At 33.9% G+C, this 25,141-nt stretch overlaps 1 protein-coding gene across 1 annotated transcript; it reads left to right on the forward strand.

The window, feature by feature from the left end:
- The first annotated feature begins 782 nt into the window (after positions 1-782).
- On the forward strand, positions 783-16,783 carry LOC149409592 (larval cuticle protein A3A-like). Its single transcript, XM_089649655.1, has 5 exons — positions 783-875; positions 6,220-6,253; positions 11,536-11,766; positions 13,959-14,090; positions 16,613-16,783. The coding sequence occupies exons 2-5, from the start codon at positions 6,248-6,250 to the stop codon at positions 16,676-16,678; spliced, it is 435 nt and encodes a 144-aa protein (XP_089505781.1). The 5' UTR covers positions 783-875; positions 6,220-6,247; the 3' UTR covers positions 16,679-16,783.
- The last annotated feature ends 8,358 nt before the right edge of the window (positions 16,784-25,141 follow it).

The following is a 25,141-nucleotide window of genomic DNA, read 5'->3' on the forward strand; positions in this document are numbered from 1 at the left end:
TCCCAGTTGCGATCGTTACCATTTTTTTTTATTTTCTGTGTCTTGATCTGTTTCATTTTATTGTTTAGCTTCATTTATCGTCTTCTTCAAATATTAACATTCTATTTCGTTTAAAATTTAGTCAAAATATTCATTTTATAACTTCGTTTCTTCTAACTACCTTATAATGTAAATATAATTTAATATATAATTTTTTTTGAATACCGCACAAGAGTCTCAACTGCTTCCAATCGTCTGGAACCAGTGAGACTATGGCACCCTAATTGGAGTATGTTGTGACGCTGAAGTAATGGAGAGGGGAAGGAGATGGGGAAAATGAAGGTGGGGGAGTACCTGGCCATTCAGATCTGGTCACCAAACACGGCTAAAGCAATTTCAAGCTACGTTTCAATTCTGAATCGTGGTCTTACACCAGGGCGATACTGAGAGAATCTTCCATTGATTCTTATAGTAATTTTCTACACCATTTTTTATTAGTATAATATATTTGCAGCTACACGTGAATGCAATATTTTAACAAACGTAAAAAATCGTAAATACAATAAAAACGTCGGAATAAAATACATTAAATTACAATAACTTATCGATTACTAAGTATTAAATTGCAGTTCTTTGCAAAATTATCTTTAAAAATCGCCTTTTGTAGAATCTTTAATGTAATATCGCCATAATTTCACAAAAAAACATGTTACGATTTCGTAACTCGATTAACACCGAAATTGCCTTTGAGTGAGGTAATGTTATGTATATAATCCTGCAACATGGACCAAAGAGTGTCACATCATAGCGTATCTTGTACAGATGTACAGTTAAAATAAAGAAGTGTGATATTGTCAATGTTGATTAATTAATTAATAAGTGTTCAAGTGGCTTTGGTAAGCATTCTTTTTCTGTGAATTTAAAGTGATTTTTTATGGTGAAAACTGGATAACTTAATGGTTTTTTTATTAGTTTGATAAGTACAATTGATTTTCTTTACACATGACAAGTAGTTTTGACTTAATTCATTTCGACATCAGGGTACCTACATCTGTATATCTATCTATCTATATTAATAAAAATGTTTGTTTGTTCAAAATATTAAATCTCGGACAGTTCTTCACCGATTGCTTTGAAATTTTGACACAACGTTGCGTTCGAATACGCGTGTGTTTTTATATATTGCATATAAATGTCACTTGTGACAGGTAAAAATATGTTTTTATTTCAAAACAGCGCCATCTGTTGGACGTCAAAGCAACACGTGCTATTGTTTCTCTATGTACATAGACAGACTGAGTCACTGCAATATAAGGTGGGGTACAGTTAGTAATAAATAATAATTAAAAATATTTTTTTTGTGAGAAATTAATAAGAAAACATTAAAATAACAAAATGCTTTGTTTCAAATATTTAATTATTAGCTGAATTCAACAAAAATCAGTCCCAATTTATAAAATGGCAATTATTATAATAGTTTTCTATTTAAATTGTTCAATTAAAGTTGGGAACTCTATCGCCAGTCTAAATTCTTCACACAATTGTTTCCGATTTGCAAATGACACTCAAATTCAAAGTAAATCCCAGAATTAGAGTTCATTAAACCAAACTTACCCAAAACACACGCAGAATCCAAAATTAGTATTTTTGATGTAAAGTGAAAGATACTCAAATACTAGCGCAGACCCGTGAAAAATCATGGGATATTATTAATTATTGACTAATCAGTTCCAATTGTGAAAATGACTGAAAATGGTTAATAATTAATGGTTTACTTATAAATGTTTAATATGGGTTCCTATACAGCAATACATTATTTTAGGTAAAATTTTTATTAGCATACACACAATACAAATACAACAAGTTTTAGCACAATACATACTAAACTAATTATCAATGACAAGGCGTTTGGTTAGGTTACATTATTGTTTGCATATACACAATGCAAATACAGCAAGTTTTAGCACAATACATACTATAATAACTATCAATGACAAGGCGTTTGGTTAGGTTACATTATTGTTTGCATATACCTACACAATACAAATACAGCGAGTTTTAGCACCATACATACTACAATAACTGTCAGTGACTTTGATTTTCTTCCCACAGTCAGTTCCAATTTTGAAAATGACACTTAAATGCAAAGCAAATGCTTGATTTGAATGTAATTGTCTAAGAGGGACATGGTCTCAGTATCTTATAAATATCGTATTAACTAATTTTATCTAATCCTTTGCGGCGAAAAGGCATTAGAGTGATTTACACAAAAATAAGTTTTTATCTGACGAATTTTTTTTTTTAAATGTTGCTAATCTTCTAGCATATTAAAAAAAAATTAAAGTTGTCATCCTACTAACTGGAAATGTAGTAATTTGTCATCTTACTAACAAGTCCTGGAGAATGTAGTGTTATTGGAATTGTAGTAATTAGTCATCCTACTAACGAGTCTTGGAGAATGTAGAGTTATTGGAAATGTAGTAATTAGTCATCCTACTAACAAGTCTTGGAGAATGTAGTGTTATTGGATATGTAGTAATTAGTCATCCTATTAACGAGTCTTGGAGAATGTAGTGCAAAGATATTGTTTTTCTAATATCTTTGATATAGTGTTATTGGAAATGTAGTCATTAGTCATCCTACTAACAAGTCTGGAGAATAGTAGTGTTATTGATAATGTAGTAATTTGTCATCTGCGGGATTTATCGTTGAGGAAAGAAATAAAAGATTTTATAGAATCAATATGATGTTAACGGGCTCTTTCAAATGTCTCATTTTACATTTAAATATTTTGCAAAATAGGCACCACAAAGCCATAAACAACGAAACATTGGACAAAATAAAAAAATAACGAATGTGAATATACTTACAACAAAAGTAAAAACATGGCTGAGAGTACAAAGTGATATTCAACTTACAAACATTATGAAGACGATGTAAAGACAACTTGAAACTAAATACAAAAGTTTAAAAACTACAGGCCGTCTCAGAACTGGAAACTCTAGTGAGGAGGACTGTGAAAAAAATTGAATTTATACTTACATTATACTTTGTACCTACATCATGTACAAACTTTGCAATTGCAACTAAAACAAAAATGGAAGAGAATCATTTTAAATTAGACCTTCGATTATTCGATCACAGACAGGATTAGGCACAGACAAGAAATTGCTTATAGAGTCTAAAAGGAATTTGAATATTTGAAAAATATTAATGAAAAAATTACCACTTCGCGTACATAGATTCGCCCACAGCAGACTTTAAGGCCGTGAACCACGTCACTTAACATTTGGAATCGTGTCGCTAACAATAACACTCCTTATGTAGGTGGTGATATGGTTTAATTTCCCGCTTAACACAAAAACACGTTTTGTGGAAGAAAAAAACATCGCCAAAAGGTGGGTTTTAACTTATTTTTTGAAGTTCAGGTACAAATATTTAAACAATTTACCATCATTTTCTAAAGAACTTAATTTCCCACATTATACAATAAAACCATTACTGAAAATGGGTTCGTAAGTAGGAGAGTTTGTACTTTAAAGCAGTTTTTTATAGGCAAGATACTTTATTTTTTCTCTATTTTTAATAGGACTCTGTTTATAAACGTACATTATTATCAAATAAAAAATTAACAAGAGTGATTGTGAGTGTACAATGTAAAGGCAGGGGAGCTTTGTCGCTACCCGGTTGGGCAGCATTGTGATGTGGGTTAAGATAGGAGTAAAACAGATCTCGGTAACTCGTTCTACATACGAGCTGTCATACACAAAAACTAGAAGAAGCCAACATCAACTATGAACGGGTGTTCCGCTCGTGTACGTCGATTTAGTTCACCGGGGATCAATGCTGCTGGCTCCTTAAAGCACGCTTAATTAATAATAATACCTGTAGAACAGACTCAGCATGCCCACATTGCGTCTGTGCATTAGATATGGCATTCGGTCTGTTAACAATGGATTGTTAATCAGACGGACTGCCCTCCTTTGCACAGAATCAATTAGTATTGTGTGGGGCTCCAGCCCAGAGGTGGCTCCCAAATTCAATTGTTGGGCATACTTGAGACTTGTATAGAGTTAGCATCTGGTTACTACTGCAGAATCTGCCATCCCATACAAAACACTCAGTTTCTTGATAGCCAACTTTACTCGGGCTTTGCGTTTTATTTTTCTTATTTCTCTTTAAATTTTTGTTATTTCTCTTTATATTTTTTTATTTCTCTTTATATTTTTATTATTTCTCTTTATATTTTTGTTATTTCTCTTTATATTTTTTCTATTTCTCTTTATATTTTTGCTATTTCTCTTTAAATTTTTATTATTTCTCTGTATATTTTTGCTATTTCTCTTTAAATTTTTGCCATTTCTCTTTATATTTTTACTATTTCTCTTTATATTTTTGCTATTTCTCTTTATATTTTTGCTATTTCTCTTTCTTGTATAGCATCTATAATCTTTACCTGGTGATTGATGAACCATATACAATGCATCCTGTGCAATTAACCATTAAATATTTTTAACACCTTAAGCTAATTTGTTTGCTTTTGGGAATAACTGATAAGGTTATTGTCATTGTGAGTAATACGATCTAAACAGTGTTAGAAAAAGAAAACACCACACTTTATATTCAAATCTGAAAGTAAGCAACCGAAGATAAAAATGTGCATGATTATGAAATCAAAGGTACCTACCGCAATTTAAAAATAGAATGAAACTTTAAATATGAAACGACAACAAATTAATGAAAGAGTAACGTGTTTTTATTTTATTTCGTTATTAGTAATTTTAGTAAGAAAAAATGTAGGGTAATTGATTTTAATTTTTATTTATGTTTGCACTCAAAATATTAATATTTTAAAAAGTATATATTTATTTCTAATAATACCATCTGACAGCTTATTTCATCACATTTCAAAAAACAGTTTTTAGTTTTGGAATAGGTTAAAAAATATTCCATTTAGGTACTTGGATTTTATTGCAAACCGCAAATACTTCAAAATTCTGACAATATGCCAGAGGCCTGCGAGGTTAACTGGCTCATTAACTCTTCCCAACACATCCCAACGCTAATATAAATTTAAGTCTCAACTGTACGGAATCAGCAGTATCGGTGTACGTTGAGAGGCTGAAGGAAGTGTGGAAAGAACGGAGACGAGAAGGAAAGAGGAAGGTTGGGAAGTATCTGGCTATTCAGTTCAAGTCCCCAAACACGGCTAAAACTATTTCTACCAACGTTTCGTTTCGCAATGGTAATCTTTCACCAGGGAGATACTGAGCGTGCCGCAAACGTTGTGTTCTTACCTACAGATAAATTTTATGTTAGATAACACGGTTCCATGATAACTAAAAAAGACTGATAAATTCACACCCAAAATTACAAAATGGATTAAAGAACAAAAAAGACAATATTACCAAAATTTCATAGCATAAAATAAAAATAAAACCTACACGTAACACACAAAACCAATATAAACACACATCACCACAAACACACAAGATTATTTTCAGTGTATTATTTTTTAATTTTAAATGTTTTATTATGTATTTCGTATTTTTAATTTTAAATGTATTATTTTCTTTTTAAATGTATTATTTTCTCTTTAAATGTAATATGTAGATTATATTTTCATATTATAAAATGAAGGCCTCAGCACGGGCAAGCCACCCAGTGAGGCCTATATTACTGGAAAAAATAAATTGTAAAAAATAATGTACCAAATAAAAAATAAAAAAAAACTCAACACAGTGACAATTCAACACACTTTTAAAAAGTGATATAAAGTCATTAGAAACGATGGTTTTTTTTTAACTTAACCTAACCTAACCTACATAACCCAGTTAATAAAGTAATAAAATAGTTTTTGTTTCATCACTTTCCATGCCTTTATATAATTTTTTAAAGATGTGATGAATTATCATTGTGATGATTTATCCGGTTACCGATAACACATGTCTAATCTGTAAATAGTGATAAACGAAGTCGCTATTCACGTCTGTCTAGTTTGTGCGCTTAGTTCTTCTAAACTACGCAACGGATTTTTATATGGTTTTCACTATCATTTAGAAAATTTCTTCTAAAAGGTGTATGTATATAAAACGTGCATATTACATTTATAAAAAGTAGAGAAATGTAGATGTTTTTAACCTATCGATTACGAAGGTCACCAGTAATAAAAATTTATCTGTTACACCTACGAAAAAATTTAATACATTTCAATATTAAAATGATATTGTTTCTTTTCAGATCTGTTTGACCTCAACATACCGATAAAATGAAGGTAAGAAATATTATGCAAATTTCGTAACACAATAATCAACAAAAGAGAAAATTTACATAAAATCTTTATATGGAACGATAAATGCTGTTAAATCACTTATTAGTATTTGATTTTGGCGTATTTTTTCATAATAGAAAAAAAATTATTACGTAAACATCGCTTTGAAATAAAAATTGTATGTTGTTTTCCATAAACAATAATGTCAAGAACGAAATTTAGCAACAAAAAAATATATTAAATTTACTGTTTTTAAATCGATAGCAAACTCCTTCAGAGGCCCTGTTTACTATGTAGAAAATACATTATCATAAAACATTTGCGCAATTTATTATTTAAGGCGATGCCATGCAATGTATGTAATGCAAAATTATCTGTTTTTGGTATGAAAATTTGGTCGCCTAGAAATGTTTCAGATGCTTTAATTAAATACTGCGAGTAGAATACATCTTGGCCTTTGAAATTATCGAGTATTTTTTAGATAAGTCTTTTTATAAGACCCGAAAAAAATTATGTAAAGGCCTATGAAAACTGCTTTAAAGTTCAAAATCTCCTACTTACGAACCCATTTTCTGTTATGATTTTATTGTATGATGTGGAAAATTAAGTTATTTATAAAATGATCGAAAAAAAATTAAATATTTATGCCTGAACATCCACAAAATAAAATAAAAGGCACTTTTTGGCCATGTTTTTTTTTTGCATAAATCAAAACAGGCGGATGGTGTTAAGAGGGAATTTAAACCTTATCGCCATCTACGTAAGGGTTGTTATTGATAGCGGCTCAATTTAAAATATTACACGACGTAGTGCATCGCCTTAATTAAATATTAATTATTAAAATAAAACATAAAAATAAAAATTTTACGGTCTCAACTGGGAATCGAACCCAGAATCTGATATGTTTACCACTCCGAAATTGTGACCTAATTATTAAATGTCATTTCATATTTCAAATGTGTCAATCTCATTATTGAAATACAGAATTAACAATAATAACCAATTTTTGGTAGCTGTATTTTTGAATAATAATAAACTTCTAAAGAATCGGTTTGTAACCTAGAAAGTGTCTCGGATAAAAAAACTGTTTGGTCTTTTTCTTTTTATTGTTTCCTTTAGATTTACTAGTATTATCTTATTTTTTATTGATATATTACATTGATGGATATATTCTTCAAAATTTATTAAATTACAATTTATTCCGTATTTGAAAAAAAAACATTAACTTTGTGTCCTGTCACAATTTACAATAAAAAAACACAAATATTGTTATTGACTACTTTAATTTCATTTACACTCTACCGGTTTCGGAAGAAACCTTCCTTCAACAGGAGAATATTAAAAAACTAATCTACCATACAAAATATTGATCGATTTATATAAAAAAAAATCGTAGGTGTTTGAGGGAGAGGTGAACAAAGTGGAAGTGGTATTTACGGGATTTCCGGGAAGAACAGAGCGGTTAAGGCGAAGCTTAATGCTAAATCACTATTTTGATTAATCTTTATAACGAATTGGTGTACATAATGAATATCAAAAAATATGCTTTAGATAAATTGAAGGTTTTCTTATCATTTCGCGTGAGTAGAATACAAATAAAATTAAAAAAAATTAGTCAATAAAAAATATAAATGTAAACTACTAAAAAATATTTTTTTTCAATAGAAATGTATGAACGCGTAAAGGAAACAACTTTAAACATACAGTATTATAGCTAAGATTATCTGTGACAGTTTCACTTGATTAACTTTTTTGCTTTCTTATAAAATTATTTACAAAATAAATAAAAACCTGTCTATTACCTACAATACAAGGAATACCAAGAATATACACATTTTTGTCTTGTAGCTTCCTCTTAAATGGAATTATATCTTAAATAGGACTAAAAGATAGATTAATTTGATTCTTCATTATACCAGAGTTATTATTTAGGGATTTTCTGATTTTCAGTGCTTCTTAGTTATCTAATTACTTATCTAATTGTTTGCCTTTATAATAATAACACCGTAATAAAGGTGAAGAACTTTAACCCATGTGTCCTTATAAAAAGTATTATCGTTGGAAATAAGACGATTGGCAAACTCTGAAAAATTATTCTCTTTTAAACATCTTAATGTTCCGTGATTCTATTATTTAAATTTTTAGTTGTCTTGCCTATGTAGAACGATGGACAGACATTCCAATATAGGTGGTAAATGCAATCACATAAAATCTGACAATGATACGTATAAATACGCGAGCCAAACTGCTGAGTTGAACCTCCACTTATGGGAAAGGAACGAAGCAACCGCAAATGGCGCAAAACGCCGCTAGCAGCTGTTTCGTTCCTTTCCCGTAATTCATGGCTCGTTCGCAAATGTATACGTACCACAAAATTGACACCCAATACGCACTGGAAATGCCTTCCATGTAAATTTGAATGAAAACCAAAGTCGCCACTGATTTAGTTCCTTTTGGTTCTAGCTTCGAGTCCATTTGGCTCTGTCTCTCTTACACTTTACTGACTACGTATATCGCCATCCGAATATATATTTTTTTTATTGTACAACAGAAAATTCATTCCAGTTACAGTACAATTTTACATCATAGCAGCATTTAGGTAAGTGACCCTTCAATAATTGTTTTAGGTCATTTAGAGAACAGTCACTTACATCCAAATTCTTTGCTAGTTCGTTCAACAGCACCACCCCCCTCGACTGAATAGGTCATGGTTTCGACTTCGGCTGTAGTGGTCTGGTACATATAAATCATAGCATCCCAAGAGGAATGGGCTATCGATAAAATTGTTCCAAATTTTGAAAGACATAACAGCTAGACTTGCTTTCCGCCTAGTTTCCAGACTCACAGAATAAGTTTCCTCAAGTAAGTCGATATGGTGCACGAACCTAGGATAGTAGCATAATGAAACGCATTTCTAGTGTGTATTATGTATTCAGTGGTTTATTTGTATATCACGTAACGATCAATGTACGATTATGAGAGAATTAATAAGTGCTCTTTTTTTTAAATGATGAGAATATCGCACAAGAGTCCCAACGGCTCCCAAACGCCTGGAGACAGTGAGACTATAGCATCTCCCGTTGTGGTATTTTGTGAGGCTGGTGGTGGTGGGGAAGGTAAGGAGATGGGGAAATGGAAGATGGTGAGGTACTTAGCTATTCAAATCTGGAAACCAAACACGGCTAAATTAATTTCTAGCAATATTTTGATTCTGAATGTTGGTCTTTCACCAGGGCAATACTGAAAGTATCTAACACTCTGGAACGTGCCGCAAATCTTCTTTGTATTAATTCAAAATAAAACAAAAATTAATCCTTATTTAATTTTTGGAATAGGGACGACTATTAATTTTACCAGAGCGTTTTGTACAACTTGGACTTGTTTCAGATTGGTTGCAGTAGTATTTCCTCATGTTGTTAATCCATATCTTATAATAGATTCAGCCATTGACATATAAATTATTTTAAGTGTTTCAATTGATAGGAAAAAAATTGATGTGTACATTCTGCCAACAATTGATCTGAGTCTTTTACAGGTTTTTTTAATATGTTTGTCACATTTGAAAACAAAATTTACTTTAACACCAAGATAGTAATATTCCGTAACTAATTCTAAGCTTTCACATTTACAATTAGTTGGGATATTTTTATGGATACAATTAAAATTATGAGAAATAATTTTAGTATTAAATTGACATTAGGTGATCTTAAATGCATTACTTTGTTTATTTTAGAATTCATTAATAGTCCTGCATCATGTAACCGTTTACAAAGTTGATTAAAGTCAATTTGCATGAGTTCAATTGCAATTTTTAGATCTTTGTGTGAATGATCAATGCTGTATCATCTGCGAAGACAAAATGTTTAACAAAAGAGAAAAGTTTTTTTTTATAGTTACATAAATTATATACAGTGTAGGTCCCAATATGGAACCTTGTGGAACTCCTGCGGATTATACAATTTGAGGTTTTACTCATTAATTTTAATCATTGAAGACAATATTAGTGATACTCAAACGAAATTTTTAAACAGAAATATACGGTCGCGTCTAGAAATTACACCAAGATCATACGTAAAGATAGCAACTAATTAAAAAATGAAGATAATGTTGGTCTTAGTCGAAGTATGATACATTTAATTATGACAGAAGTTTTGGGTTTAATTCTTAGATGCGACCGTAATTTTTGTTTGAGAATAGCTAATATTGTCTTCAATGATAAAATAAATTTTACTTGCGCGCGCCTCGTTTTGAACCCGCGACCTTCGGATTCGCTGTTGAGGATCGTAACCATTCAACCACGGAGATCGTCCTTTATGATTGAATGGACGTTTTTAGCTAATAAGTGCATTTTTCTCGATTTCAAGGCTCTACAGCAGTCGATTTTTATATCGTTCTCTTTAGTTTTGTTTTAAATCTTATTGATGTTCTGTCCTGGAAGTCCCGGTAGCGGCTTTATTGAGGTAGTCGAATTACATAGTCTAAATAGAGTAGCCAGAGTAGTCACAGTTGTTGCTGACGTTGAATGTCGATGTCGTCATGTTTTATGCATATAGCTCACATCTCGATGGGATATGAATCCGTGGTCCATGATCACGGCGAAGAACTCGGTGTCTCGATACCGCATAGGTGGAGACCGACTTGCAGGTAGTTTTCATCACTGGTCTAAGACCATGAGTCTTTATGGTACTCCAGTGTGAAGTAAGCAAAAGGTACGGTGAACCTGGTTGGCTGATGATGGGTTCGAACCACGCTTGCGACGCTGGGTACACGCAGTAGGTACTGGGGATAGATGCGGGAGCGGGAATGCACGGTGTGCAGTGCGGGGGATACACGGTGCGCGTTGTTCAGGGGGGCAGCGAAGCGGCCGCTTGTTGTCTATTGTAGTTGGGCACTTGAATGGGCCTGACTCTCTTATAAGACTGACCTGTTTAAGACTGGCTAGGTTCCTCGACATGGCCGCTTTATATAGGGTACACTTACGCCTAATAGAATCAAGAAATTTTCCAGTCTAGTAGTTCGGCGCATATTGCGCCGCTCGTCTCATAGGTTCCAATGTGATGCGCGTTCCAAAAATCGATGTTCTAGAACCTTATAGTAGCTGCCGCTACTAATATACACAATTTGTTATGTACCTAGTTACTACTATTCTACTATTTGTTATAACTTATATGTATTTCTATATATTATTTTACTATTTATCATGTACGTGTTATCTTCACCTGTTCTACATTTTTAATCTCTGTATTATATATGGTATACAACTACAGCTTTAAATTTATTTCCAGATCTCTTGTGTCTTAATCGTGGTCCTGGTAGCAGCAGTGTGTGTTGCAGATATATCAATCGATATATTGCCTCCTCTCAGTGACCCACAAACATTTAATGGAGCCCCCAGCGCTCAACCATACTATTATGGAGCACCCACCACTACAACGACAGAATCTCAACCGTATCTGTATGAACCTCCATCAAACGAATATCTTCCATCCTTCTACGAGAACTCAAAAGAACAGAATGTATGTATGAAAACATGTACGTTAATTAGTATTCGAAACGTCGTATTTTTAATTGGCCCAGACATTGACTAATTTACAACAATGGGCACAGATTATGGAAATTACGATTCGTTTCAACGTAGGACAGGTAGTTTCATAGAGTTTAAACAATTTATCTAATTCCAAGTCAAAATTCAAATTCCGTGAAAGTCCTAATCAAGTTCTGTTAGATTATTTCACAATATTTGGATATTAACTCAACTTGAAGAGGCCTTTCACAAAACTTGAATATTAACTTTGAAATTTGATGAATTTTTCAAATTCTGTCAATAACCCGTCCTTGATTACTACAATAAACTATTCACGTCAGGGGAGCATGCATTAAATAAGTTGTTAGGTTCCTAGTTTAGGTTATTTAAATAATTTTTGCATTTTCAGTGAATACATATTTACCATCTCCTCCGACGTAAATAGTTGTTTCTTGTAGTAATTGAGTTGAAACCAGGTGGTATTTTCATAATCTGTGCATATGAGTGCGACGCGCGGTTCAGTAAATATTTGTTATTTATTCGGGGAAACATATTCTCTGAATACCGAATATTCATTAACATTATAATATTAAACCTAATTCAGTCAGCAAAGTACTACACCTGCCCTGATGATGGACTCTGCAATGCTGTCCGAAACGTTAGCTAAAGAAGGAGGTAACGCAACACGGCATAATACCCCAAAAACAAATCACTATAATAATTTTGGCCGTGAAAATCTCAAATCATAACCGGCAGTAAAGCTGACAACTGGGCAAATTTTAATGGTGGAAATATCATTATATTGAAATAAGTATTTCTTTCACTTCATCGTGCCATGTCTTTCTAGGGCATCCTCTACCTCTTTAACCATCCACTTCCAAGTAGTACATTCTCCGTACACCTCTCTATTCGTGCATTACCTTATTGAATTACATACACCTACAAGAGCTACTCGTTCTAAAATCCTGTATAAATGTAAAAATTCCAGGACTGAGCATTTCAGACACTCGCTTGTACCTAGACAACATAAAGTTGGTAATAAGTAGGCCACACTACACTTTTTCATATTGAAGCCAACGATACCAATGCAACAAACAATTACTCGCGCAATTACAACTTACACCCACTACGAAAAATTACTAGACTTAGACATCTTTCATGATTCCTTTCTAACGTACAAAACTAACTTATTAGATTTCTTAGCGTGACATATTTCAAAAATACTTTCACTTCATTTTTCAAAACTTCTATGTATTAACAGTCAATTGCTTGACTTCAATTTATTTTTTTCTCTTCACACACTTTCTTCCTTTTATAACTATTACTTACTCATACATTAATTTAAATTTAAATTTATTAATTATAACTTTAAATCATTAGTTAAGTTTTCAGAACAATCTCAGGTGAAATTACATAATGATATTTTATATACATACGTAATAGGTACTACAACTATATAATAACGAAAAATATCCTTAAATTTATCTTATTGTACTGTGTACGTCTTAATAAATAAATAAATAGGTACGCAGATGTAGCAAATCTGTTTAACTGCACAGAAGCTAGTTACAAAAAGGCTATAATATCATATCTTCTAAATATTATACTTTGTCGTCATTTTATGATCACAGTCAATTGTTATTTTTGTTTATATAATTAGTATCAGTTTTGATGGCACTGGAATTATGCCTAGGCAATATGCTAGAACCTTCTAGCGAATGCGCGTAATGTGCTAGACCAACTCGCAACGTATTGTCGTAGGTAGTTCCAGACGTCCGCTAGCCCGTAGACAGGTAGCTCGTGTTGTTTACCTTTAGCGAGACATTCTAGATGAATCTCGTCGATCGCTACACTAGTGTTTGATTATGCTTGTATTCTGTGACATGTAATTGTTGTGTATGCTATATTTATACCGTGGATATTAAATCAATCAGTTAGTCTCATTTTACCACAAACAAGTATTTGGTTTATGTCTTCCACGGGGATTTTTTTACCATTTACTTAATGTGGTATTAAATCGACTCTGTATCTCATTTAGGTGCTGAGATTCACACTAACTTACCTCGAAAATACCCTCCAAACATCCCCAAAGACGACGTGGACCCTGTGGGAAACTATTTTCCTCGTGGCCTCCTGTGTTATTATATGGAACGGACGTGATATGGATGAATTTTGTAATTTTAGAAACCCAACTACAACTTCGCGTACACAGTGAAAGACAAGAAATCAGGAAACAACTATGGACATAGGGAGACAATGCAAGGAAAGAAAACAGTGGGAGAGTACTTCGTCCTTCTTCCCGACGGCAGAAAACAGGTTAATATCCTTCAAAATAACATATTCCCCTACACTGCCAAGATGAAGCACCAACCTTATCGTTTTAATATTCAAGATATTTCTACATTTTCAAATATATTTTTGGCACTTATTTGAAGGTTCCGTGATAACTCTTCAAAATAACAATGCAACACACCTATAAAGTGTTATAAAGTTACGAAAGTGATGAAAAAAAATTAGGTTATACAGTTACTTATGTAACCTATTTAACCTAATTTTTTTTTCTTCACTTTTCATAACTTTATAACACTTTTTATATGTGTGTTGAATTGTCATTTTGATGAGTTATCCGGTCACCTTATTTGAAGGTTGCATGGTACAGTAGGACAGTAGCAACTTAACGCCCTTTTCCAAAGTGTTATAAAGTCATTAAAAGTGACAAACAAAACGGTCCTATAAACCTAACTCTTTAAGTTTTTAAGTTACACAAAAAATGTTATTTTTTAAGATAATATCCATACATTTGTTATGATGAAACGTTAATTATATGAAATTCCCTCGATAGAAAAACATCGCAAAATAAGCTCCTAAAATTATTAAAATCACGTTTTGTTCTGTTATTTAATATGTTATAGGCATGAAAAAAATCACAGTGTATCTTTTAATGCAACTAAAGCATTTGTAGAGAGATTTTTGCTCTATTTCAAACGAGTCGTGTTTTATTTAATATTTTAACCATTTTCGCTTGATTGTTATCGTATTTTTTAGTATTAGCGCGCTCCCTCTAACATTTGTATTTACATATCTCCCTTTCAAACCATCTTAGAACGCTTACTAAGGGGGCCTTTACCCAATAACGTAACATTAAAAATAGAAGCGCGGTAGAATTCTGAAAGGGGCAAGCCAAAAAGCAAGACAATAGTATTGCATTCAATTTTGCAGTTTTAGTATTAAACTGCCATACGTCGCGTATGGTCGCGTGCTACTTCCAAGTAAATTGCATAAAAGCGCCAAAATTCCCTCATATATGATGAAAAAATATAATTTCTCGGCAAAAAGTGGCTTGAGGAAAACTTTCTAAATATGATGAAAAAAAAAAGTGAAAAATGAAGAAAAAAATAGTTTAACTGAAGTTATTTTCTATAACCGCCGAGAAATGGTCAGTTATAACTGACAAAATTATATTTTTCTTTTAACATGACATCAACTGATTTCGAAAAATATAATGATTCGTCACAAATTACAAAAATAGAAAAAGAATATTCCGAATTTTCAAAATAATTTTAAAAAAAACCTTATAGAGACAGAAGTTGGTTCAGCGGGTACAATAGAATGGATAGAGCTTCTAACTGAAATGTTAGATGTCACTACTCGCCAAACGTCAAACGCCAATTTGTCGCTGCTCGCTATTTGGCAGTTTTCAAATCAATTATGGTCAGTGTTATTTTGATTTTGTATAGAATTTAATAAACATAATCTGCAATTATTGTCGTCTTTATTGGGTGGCTCATTGTCCTATTGACTTGATGGTTCAACCGTCCAGGAATTCGCTGTTATTGAATGTAAACAAGACTTTAGCATTAAAACACATATGAAGTTAACTCGGTTACCGATGGTTTTCATCGTGTAAACTGTAATTACCACGTTACAAGAAACTGAAAAACAGTTTTAATAAGGCAAAGTTATGCCACTTCACTTCCTTTTGTTTTATGTAACATTTTTTAGTAAATAAATTGCAAGCCTTGAAGATTGTGATTTAAATGAAAAATGATGTTTCATATAATCTATTTATTTATTTGCAAAAACAGCATATACCAGTACATTGCAATATCGGTAATTAAAGATTACAAAAAAGTGAATAACAAATACATTTACAAGTGGGACAAAAAAATGTTTCAAATTTAGGTTTACAATGTTAAGTCTTGAATAATATTTCAGGTTTAAATACATTGTAGGACATGTGGAAAATATCCACATCTCCTGCAAGGCAGTTAATTAATCTAGTAATTCTTCCCAGGGGCATCACCATCGGAAAGTTTTGCACCTAGGAAGAATCAAAAGCCTGTGTTGGCGGCCTCTCGCAAAATTATCCGGGACATAGAATCTTATTTTAGCCAGAATGTCTGGTATTGATATTAAACCGTTTATAAGCTTATTCGCCATCAGGAGTAATGCAACATCCCTTCTGGAACTAAGGCTGCATACACCCAGCATTCCCGAGATAAATTCTGTTGGAAACAGCCATGGGTAATAACCAAACTCTCTCATGTAGAGGTATCGTAAAAACTTCTTTTGAATCTTCTCGACCATTAGTACATAGACAGTGTCCTCTGGCCCCCATACCTGAGATCCACTCTCGAGAATGCTACTGTAAACTTTTAAATGAAAATACAAATTGTGATGATCTTTATTTCTAACACTGTTTAAATCATATATGTCACCGCAATAATAAAGGAGATAGAACTACTTCTTTCTAAGAGTCCGTCTCAGTTGGCGCCGTTAATAAATACAGAAGGGGTTTGAATATTAATTTATTATACTAATCACAAATATTTTTTCAGATTGTTACCTATGAAGCAGATGAGAATGGATATAGACCTAAAATCAGATACGAGCAGAAAGGATAAATCAATGGTTTAGCTGAATGAGGACATTAACCAAATCATCACTTCTGCAGAATCATGGCCAAATTAATGATATAATATACTAATAATAAAAGAAATACACAGTCATTTTTTCTTTTGTTTATTATATTTTTGTTGGTTTTTATTTCCTACTATTATGGACTATATGTTCAGTTTTTCGACAAGAGAGTGAAATACAAGAAAAACAACTACCATGTATATTAGAAACAATAGATCTCAAAAACATTTACGACAAGCAACTACTAATACAACATTTAAGCAAAAAGCTTCCTATATTATTGTACTTTACAACAAAATCTCACTCTCATTTAAAACTCACAAAGATATTATAACATTTAAATCTCAAATGAAAAGCGGGACACAAAACATAGTGAGATCAGAAATAGAAAATACAAAATGAAGTCGAAAACGATTTTTTTTAAATATTCTCCATAAAACGTTTATACGCCAATATATTATCCGCTGAGAAGATTGCAAATTTAAATAACTTGCGAGGGTAAAAACGTTTTTTTATTAACTTTTCACTGGATCCCCGGACAAAATAATAAGAGGGTTTTTTTTGCTATTTCGTGACAAGGGTCGAAGATTTATGGTAAACTGTCTATAAATGACATTGAAAATGTCAATGGTTATTGCAGAATTTGATTCATTCTGTTGATTGTTGCGTTATAAGTACTATAAGTAGGTATTTTATTGCTCCTCTAAAATCTTGACAACCAGTTTCAATTTTGAAAATGATCCATAAATTCAAAAAAAAAATCCGAGTTAATTGAACTAGAGTTACACCACAGACAAACCCATAACCGAAATCAGTATTTGTAATTCTTTCATTGGTCTTATAAAAATGTCTAATGAAACGAAGCTAGAAGTCCACAATCGAGTATTGATATCAATAATGTATGGCAAATGAAGTGCGAAACTGACATGAGATCCCTGAGGTGATATCTCACAAAAGCGGCGCTATACAAATTGTCCAATAAATAAATAAATAAATATGTGTGCAAATTCACGTATGACCTTGTTCTAAATTTACGTGGATATCCGGAAAAAGTGCAATGCTGAAGAAAATATTTAAGAAAGAGTTTTTTTTTTAACTTCCGATTTAGTTGTCCGGGTTAAATCTTCCCCAAAGGAAAAACTTAACCCTTCCACTCACTTTTCCACAAATGATCATCTAGTCCAGTGGTTCTTAACCTTTTTGGCTGGCGACCCAAGGTACGAATATATTTGAAGTACGCGACCCTAATCTAATTTTTTATTTTTTTTCCATTGACAGGTTATGTAATTTTATACTATAAAATTTATACGATGTATTGGTAAAATTAGAAATAAACAAATTTATTTAAATGTTCTGTATTAAAATCAGACCAGCATTAAAACAGTTAAAAAAATTACAGCAAAATAATCAGTGACTACCCTGGTGTTGTATTTTTGAACAAAGATCATGTATACGTGGAGTTATGTTTATAGAAAGTGCACACCGCATGTCATGCTGAGGATCCAACCTATTCCTGTACTTATTCTTCATAACAGCAAGGCATGAAAATCCTGCTTCACATAAATAAGTAGTTGGGAAAGGTTTGCTCAGAACAGGCTTCCCAGATAATTGTGCCCAAAATTTTGTGAGACTCGTTCTGGCAAATCTCTCTTTTAAAAGTGCATCACCTTGCATTTCGAGCAATTCTTCTTGTAATCCAGCTGAATCGTTTTCAACGCCCATTACATCTACTTCAAATGGATTTCTTACCCAACTGTATTTCACGATATGGACATTTTGTGGAATATATCTTTCCATTTCATTTTCAAGTCTTCTCAAATGTTCTAAAAAAATAGGCATGGTCTCCACGAAAATACGGTTGCCATTAAGATTAAGATCTTCCAAAAACAAGTTTAATGTTGGAAACGCTGCCAATTGACATTGAGCAATTTTATTTTGCCAAAGTTTTGTTTTGTTTTGTTTTTAAAAACAGTAATTTTTTCATAAATGTCTACTACAGTGCGATTTTGACCTTGCATTTCTGTGTTCAACTGATTCAAGTGGTGGAAAATATCACCCAAATATGCCAATTTAGCCATCCATTTGTTGTCACTGAAGCGATCAGCACATTCGTGTCTTTTATCTGTCAAAAATATTTCTATTTCTGTTTTAAGAGAAAGAACTCTAGCTAGAATCTTTCCGCGGGATAGCCAGCGAATATCCGAATGGTATAATAAATTCTGGTGTTCTGAACTAGAATTAGAACTAGAATAGAACTAGATTCTAGTCAATCAACATTATGTAAGTGCATTATATAAGCAAAATAAATACAAAACAATACAAGAACAACACGTCAACTCACCAGAGATCAAATGGGAAAATAATTCACCGACTCCAGATATTTTCATATCAGAGGGTTCGGCTCGGTAGAACTTCTAACAGGGCCTATAAATCCTACTGATGTTAATAAAAATTTAAAATTTATGTTAATATTACTGTAGGTACTAACATTATTTTAGTTTTTAATAAAAAGCTAAGTCTCAAACCAATTACAGTTTGACTAAAATACATACCGTCATTTTTTCTGTTTCGTCGTTTAAATTTATTAGTACATGGCTTTCCAATAAGAGGTGTTATTTTGAATAGCCCGCTATTTCTGTAGATGTTACTTTTGAAGCTGTCATTTTTTGACATTTGACAATTAAAAATTACGCCATTAATAAAAATGGAACGATACAAGCTTCAACAACGCATTGAAATTATTAAAATTCACTTGAGTGAATCAAATGCAAATCATCTTGAGTGATGAGGCCCATTTCCACCTCGGTGGCTTCGTCAACAAGCAAAATTGTCGCATCTGGGGCTCGGAAAACCCAAAAGTTTTTTTTGAAAAGCCTCTCTATCCTGAACGTGTGACTGTTTGGTGCGGTTTATGGTCCGGCGGAGTCATTGAACCTTACTTTTTCGAAAATGAGGCTGGAGCAACAGTTACGGTGAATGAATTGCGCTATCGAGAGATAATGTACGATTTTTCATGGCCGGAATTGGATGGTATTGATTCGGAAAACGTTTTATTTCAACAAGACGGCGCTACGTGCCACACAAGCAACGAAACCATTGATCTTTTACGATTGAATATCAAAAAAAAACCTCTTATTGGAAAACCCTGTATTATCTTATTTTTAATAATAATAATAATAATTGGATGACTTGTATAGCGCCGTTTTTGTGCAAAATCACCTTGATGAGCGTCTGATGAGCGTCTGATGAGCGTCTGATGAGCGTCTGATGAGCATGGACCCTTGTCAATCACCAGGGCTATTATGGGGCTAAGGCAAGAAGACATAATGTGTAAAAGCATTGAAGAACCTTGATCATGTTGTCACGTCTGAAGGTGTTTTGAGAGTCCGCCAGCGGTGAGCAGGTTGCGCCGGGTAGAGATTCGTCTGGTGGAGTGCGCGAGGCCATCCTCAATTAAACAGCATCCATTGAACGTTTAACGGAACAATGATGATTCATCTTTGTGTCACCTCGACAGCATGCTTGGTAATCCAGTGTAGTCTCCAAGGAATTACGCTTCACAAACAAAACCATTTTTTAATCCAAATAACTGATTGTATATTTTCATCTCTTCAAGCCACAACACTCGAACAAGCACAGGCCGATCTCACACAGGAGTCGAAACGTTGGTTATGTGTTTTGTAAATTTAAACGGAAAGTCTCCAAAGGATAAGTTCAAGGTATCCGCGCGATCTTTTTCTAATAATTTGAATCTCCATTTTTTCTCGCCTAACGCCACGCGCACCGCGGAATCGTCCTCCCGCGTATTGTTCCCCAATCTACCTACCCGAGTAATTTTTGCTCGCCCGTCAAACCGCTCGCAGGGCAGCCACCCGAAAAACCGTCAACAAAACAATCATCAGGCACTACCGTGGCAATCCAAACTTGCACAATTCTTTGACGTTACAACCTCAAGGGCGCTATATCAATGTGATATATTACATTTATATGTATTACCTTCAAAATTAGTTGAAGAAAAGTTATTCCTGAACAACTTTTGATTTATATAATCGCCTATCAATGTAAAATTACAAAAATGCGAGTAGCCCAAAATAGCTGGTCATCGGGAACGCTTGGATGATTTGAACATGAATAGAATGAATTTTATTGTATAACCAACAGCTCTGCGCATAGATCACCCCAAGAAGTTTGCTGCGTTTGGTGATTTAGCAGGGGTGCTCGGGTTCATCGGAAAAGATGTGTTCAGGATGCACAATCTGTGGCGACAAGAGAACATCCAGAATGTCTCATTAATAATAGACAGCTCGACCTACTTAGGTAGCTACTTGAGAGTTAATACTTACAGTTAAATTGTAAACAAAGCAACCTACCTGCTACAAGCATCTACTTGCCTATCTGCGACAATACGATCGCAAGTCGGTCTGGCACATAACGACAACTCGCCAGAAGGTTCGAGCCTATCGCCTATGCGTTAACGCAGCGCGACCGAAAGTTCCCGAAAGACCCAGACTGAGCGAATGGCTCCGATTTAGTTACAATTCCACCTACCAACTGTCGCCGTTGGCCATACAGTATAAATAAGCCCGACGCAGCGAGCAGTCAGTATTCAGTCTCTGTCACCGCCGGCTACGTACAATCGCGCTACGGAAACTTGACCCAGATTCGCTCGCATTCCATAGTATCGTAAATTGCGACTGTAAAATCGATTTTTGATTTATCAATAAACGCTGTATCAGAGTTGAAGAGATTTTTTATTTGTACACGAAAATAACCACAAATCCATCATTTAGCGCTGCAGCGGGAGGGATATATTTAAACGTCACTCCTGGACACACTAATCCATAGATTCCTACCTACCCATCACACCTTTTTCCTTCTCAGAACTTCCTCTCCTTAAAAGGACCCACCACGTAGCATACCCAAAGATGACTTAGGTCTTATTGAAAATTATTTTCCTTTTGGCCTCCTGTGTAAGATTGATGTAAAAAAATCCTTGAGGACGACAAGATATATGAGAAAAAGAGAATCAAATAAGTCGGGTCACGTCATGTGTCTGACTAATAAAAGAGTATCTGAGTATGTATGAATGTAAATGAAGCAAGGACAGAGTTGTGTGGCTGTCATATTGTTACGTACTCTGTTACACAGTAGTGTAGCTGTAGCATTCCCATGGGGAGGGTTCGACCTAAAGGAATGGGTTCCACCTTAGTGGGGGGCAAGGGAGAAAGGGGTTGGAAAATTAATTAGAAGGGGACCTCTGCTTATTTAATAAAAAGATATGATGCCAATAATTATTGTATTTACAGAAATGTAATTTTCGAGTACCATTTTTTTACATCCTACCCCTACGCCGAAACGGCATGAAGTTGTTTTGCCTTTTGGTTTAAGTTAAATTATGTTAACGATTAAATACATAGCAATTTTTTTTAAAGAAAGCAAATACTGGATTTAAAAAGAGTATACTATGCTTTATCCCACTCTAAATTGTAATATGGAATAATAGGATGGGGCTCAGCAGCATCAAAACACGTTGAACAACTGAAGGTAACTGAGAATTGCATCATAAAGACCATAATAAAAGTTCCCATAAGGACGTCAACAAAAGAAATTTTTGTTCAATTGTTTCAATTGTTCAAACAATTTGACGTTCCAAATATACAGAAAATCTAATGACAAAAACATTATGGTACATCACCTCAAAAATGATGAACAGGCAAACACCTTACATAATCATAAAACAGAGCCAAACAGAGATACTAAATATACCAAAGTGTAACTCTACCTTTGGACAATGGAGCTCTGAATTTTTAGCAATAAAGGTATATAACAAACTCCCACTTAGTATCAAACAATTTAAAACAAAAAAAAACTACATTAAGGACATTAAATCTTGGCTTAAGGAACTACTGGATAAAGAACTTACTAGCATACTTAAAACATCGTCGTAGAAGTTTATAGAAATCCTTACCCAAAACATGAAGTCGAATAAAGTAGAAAAATAGAAGTCGCTGAAAAACTTCCAAAACATAGTCCCCCTCAACACAGGGTCTCCGAGTGAGGAGGACTACGAATATAATCAAAATCTCTTATACATATATATGCATATACATATTCTTGTAAGAATGTAAAAAAATATATATGTGGTTATTAAAAAAAAAAAAAAAAACTTTGGGGTGTGACATTATATATTAAATGAAAAAACAGAATTTGTAATACACCGTTTTTTGTGGTGTATTACACAGTGTGTTTTTTTTCCTTTAATACATACCAAACTGTTGTTTCATGACGTCATCATCACACTGATTACGTAATTATTTAACGATAACGATATAGATTAATTAAAATAAGTTGATAAAAAAAAATTATCACTTATATTCTCAACCAGCGGCACAGAATACCAGTATTCCGTGGGTCAATGCTAAGTGTTCTGCTACAGTGAAAAAAAAACATTCTCTGAAGATGTTGGCTAACCCATAGCAAAATTTTGCCTAGATTGAATCATAATACGTAGCATCTAGGTGAGTTCGAATGTGCCTGTGCAAATACAACGTTTTTAAACATGAATATTGCAGTCAGAACACGAGAATGGTTTTTCCACCATGAGGCCGAATATGTCTTTGCAAACACGTCTTTTTAACAAAGATAATCCAGTTAGAACACAATAATGTGTTTTCCGTTTCGAGTCGGAATATGCCTTTACTAATACGACATAAATAAAACATAAAAAGCTGCAATCAGAACACGAGAATGGCTTTGCTTCGCTATAAATAAGGAAGTCATTAATTTAATAACAAATTTTAAAACTATTTTGCCATCACTGAGGTTTTCTTATCGAGACACCAGACGTAGTTTTATAAAAATTGTCTTGGTTTGAGTAAAAAAGGTAAGCCCAGTAGATGAGTTGGTTCAATAATTTTCGTTTATTTTGCTGGTGTGAGATGAAACTAATATTAATTTTGCGGGGGCTCAAAGTTTGGTAGGGTCACGGAGACGCATTTTTTGCTGGGAAAAATGTGTCACTCATCAAATACCGTGTAACGCCACTGTTGCACTCCATTAGCAACACTACCAATAGTCCTACTCCTAGCGTCCACGAGTGGTCTCTTAAGCCCCGCGAGCCCTGGGCAATGTGGCCAATGGCAATACCATCAGCCATAGCAGATAGGAGAGGATGAATGGCGAATCTCCGGCGCCATAAAACCGGAACCCCCCAGCTAAGGGATGGAAACCCCTACAGAAAAACCCTGGCCCTCCTGGTAGGGGGTTGGGCGAGAGGCTAATAACCTCTCCCTGTAAAAGCAACGCTATTACGAATCCTAACACAGAGCCTCGGACAACAACTGAACTTAGGAAAAGACCCAGCAAACGAAATAAGGACTTGAAAATAGCTACCTGGAACGCAAGGACGCTGTATAGAAGTGGAGCCCTAAGAGAGATCACTAGGGAGATGACGAAATATAAAATTGACATAATGGCGGTGCAAGAAACCAGATGGATAGGATCTGAGCCATTTGACACAAGAACGCATACGATACTGCATAGTGGAAATGAAAGACATCATAAATTCGGAGTGGCCTTCATTGTGGACCGGAAAATGGGAAAATGCATATTAGACTTTAAACCCATTAATGAAAGAATGTGCAGCTTACGCATAAAAACGAAGTTTTTCAACGTAACATTGATCAACGTACATGCTGAAACGGAAGATAAAGAGGACATAATGAAAGATACATACTATCAGAAACTCGAACAGGTCTACGACACATTACCATCGAACGACATTAAGATGGTAATTGGAGGCTTTAACGCCAAGATAGGACAGGATCCTCTGCTCCAACACATTGCAGGAATGAACAGTCTACACAAGCACGCTAACAATAATGGAACCCGAGTGATTGATTTCGCAGAATCAAGAAACCTAATCGTGGCCTCGACTCAATTTCCAAGAAAAGACATACACAAACGGACCTGGACGTCGCCAGATGGTAGACACCATAACCAAATTGATCATGTCCTGATAGAAAGAAGGGGGGCAACGAGCATCACAAACGTAAGGACGTATAGGGGTGCCAACTGTGATTCAGACCACTACATGGTGGTGGCCACCTATAGGAGCCGAATTGCAAACAACAGGACACAAAAATCACCAACTATTCCAAAAATCAATACGGAAGCTCTAAAAACACCAGAAGGCAAAGAGCAGTATCACAACGCCCTTGTAAATAGACTACCAGATCAGATCACTGAGCAGAACTCCCAAGAATCACTCGAAAAAGATTGGAATGATATAAAAGAAGCAATCGTAAGAGCAGTGGAATCAAGTGTCGGAAACATGCCCAGACAGCCCAGGAACCCGTGGTTTGATGAAGAGTGTGAAAGAAAGATAGCTGAAAAGAATATACTCAGAAAAAAGTACTTGGAAACGTCAACAAGAAACAAAAAACAGG

The sequence above is a fragment of the Hesperophylax consimilis genome, chromosome 30 (genome assembly GCF_061612785.1).
Source record: "Hesperophylax consimilis isolate HC1 chromosome 30, BYU_Hcon_1.0, whole genome shotgun sequence".
In the NCBI taxonomy this organism is placed as follows: Eukaryota; Metazoa; Arthropoda; class Insecta; order Trichoptera; family Limnephilidae; genus Hesperophylax; species Hesperophylax consimilis.

What these genes read in the sequence shown, in the direction of transcription:
- LOC149409592 (XM_089649655.1), top strand. An exon ending in AGAACTCAAAAGAACAGAAT is followed by an intron (nt 11,767 to 13,958) that starts GTATGTATGAAA and finishes TTGTAATTTTAG; the next exon opens with AAACCCAACTACAACTTCGC. An exon ending in TTCCCGACGGCAGAAAACAG is followed by an intron (nt 14,091 to 16,612) that starts GTTAATATCCTT and finishes ATATTTTTTCAG; the next exon opens with ATTGTTACCTATGAAGCAGA.